General features: G+C 34.1%; 1 protein-coding gene across 1 annotated transcript; it reads left to right on the plus strand.

Annotated features, from left to right (window-relative positions):
* LOC109593445 (clustered mitochondria protein homolog) lies at nt 1-1,165 on the plus strand. Its single transcript, XM_020008517.1, has 6 exons — nt 1-18; nt 142-334; nt 386-489; nt 839-987; nt 1,040-1,105; nt 1,156-1,165. Exons 2-6 carry the CDS (start codon nt 238-240, stop codon nt 1,163-1,165), a joined length of 426 nt encoding a protein of 141 aa, XP_019864076.1. The 5' UTR covers nt 1-18; nt 142-237.
* The last annotated feature ends 7 nt before the right edge of the window (nt 1,166-1,172 follow it).

The following is a 1,172-nucleotide window of genomic DNA, read 5'->3' on the forward strand; positions in this document are numbered from 1 at the left end:
CTAAATGGAGCAGAGGAGGTGGGTGGAGCTATATCAGAACCTAATATGGCGTTTTGGCCTTTTGTCACTTCATTTAACCGTTTTTAAGATTAATTTCAATCATTATTGATCTAATTTTACATTTTTGTGTTCCATTTGTAGGTACCGTCAAGGATCTCAAGTCCTTTTTTGTGGGCAGACTTGACACCTTGTCATCAAATTTACATGAATGAACATTAATGATGTACATGTACTTAAATGTCTATCTCTTTCTCTAGTAATTCTGTAACTCTCATGTGTACTACTTGTGGTGTTTGCAAAGTCTCTCTTCTCAGGGATTTCTGTAACAAAACAGGTTAGATGGCATCATACCTCATTAATATTCATTGACTGCACCCCTTATCAGGAGTACAGATTACATTGAAGGATTACAAATTTTCCTTGACAGCTCCATTCAATGAAGGTGATCTTGCCTGTATTGTACCTGTTGTTAAGCACACTGATTTTAAAGTGAGACAAAACTTCATTTATTACTGCTTTGTACTGTCACTTTTGCTACACAATATATACCGTAGTTTAGGGAATTTATGTGGTAGAAACTTTTGTGTTTTTAAATGATGCTGTTATTTAATTTTACCAAATAAGACTGTGTCATGTATTATTGAATGTGGCATATAATTATGTAGGTGATCTAATTTTTTTGGAATTCTAATCCAGTGAAATTAAAATCACAGTGAAAAATTTTCAGATCGATGGTGTATTATGTCTTTTACATGTATGTGTACTTCAATCTTCAACAATTTCATTGTATTTCTAATTTTCTTTTTATCTTAAATTTTCTTTCCCTCAATCCCCCCAGCCTCTTGAAGCCTCTGGTTTGTATGAGTTGGCTCAGGTTCAGTTGCAGTCTGGTAATATTGAAGTTGCTCTTGACTATCTATCTGAAGCTGTGCAATTGTTTGCTCAAGTCTTTGGGCCACTACATGTCAACATAGCAAACTGTTATAAGTGAGTGGTGTCATTCAAGTACTTATATATTCCATTGTATTATTATATATAGAGTTATTGCACGAATTCATCATGCTCTAGGAGACAGTAAACTAGTAAGTGGTGCATGTAACTACATGTATGTGCATACCATGTACATGTTAATGTATCGACTGGTTGTGTATGTAGTTTAGTTTAAATGACTG

Source organism: Amphimedon queenslandica, unplaced genomic scaffold (assembly GCF_000090795.2).
Source record: "Amphimedon queenslandica unplaced genomic scaffold, v1.1 AMPQUscaffold_1491_Cont26499, whole genome shotgun sequence".
Taxonomy (NCBI): Eukaryota; Metazoa; Porifera; class Demospongiae; order Haplosclerida; family Niphatidae; genus Amphimedon; species Amphimedon queenslandica.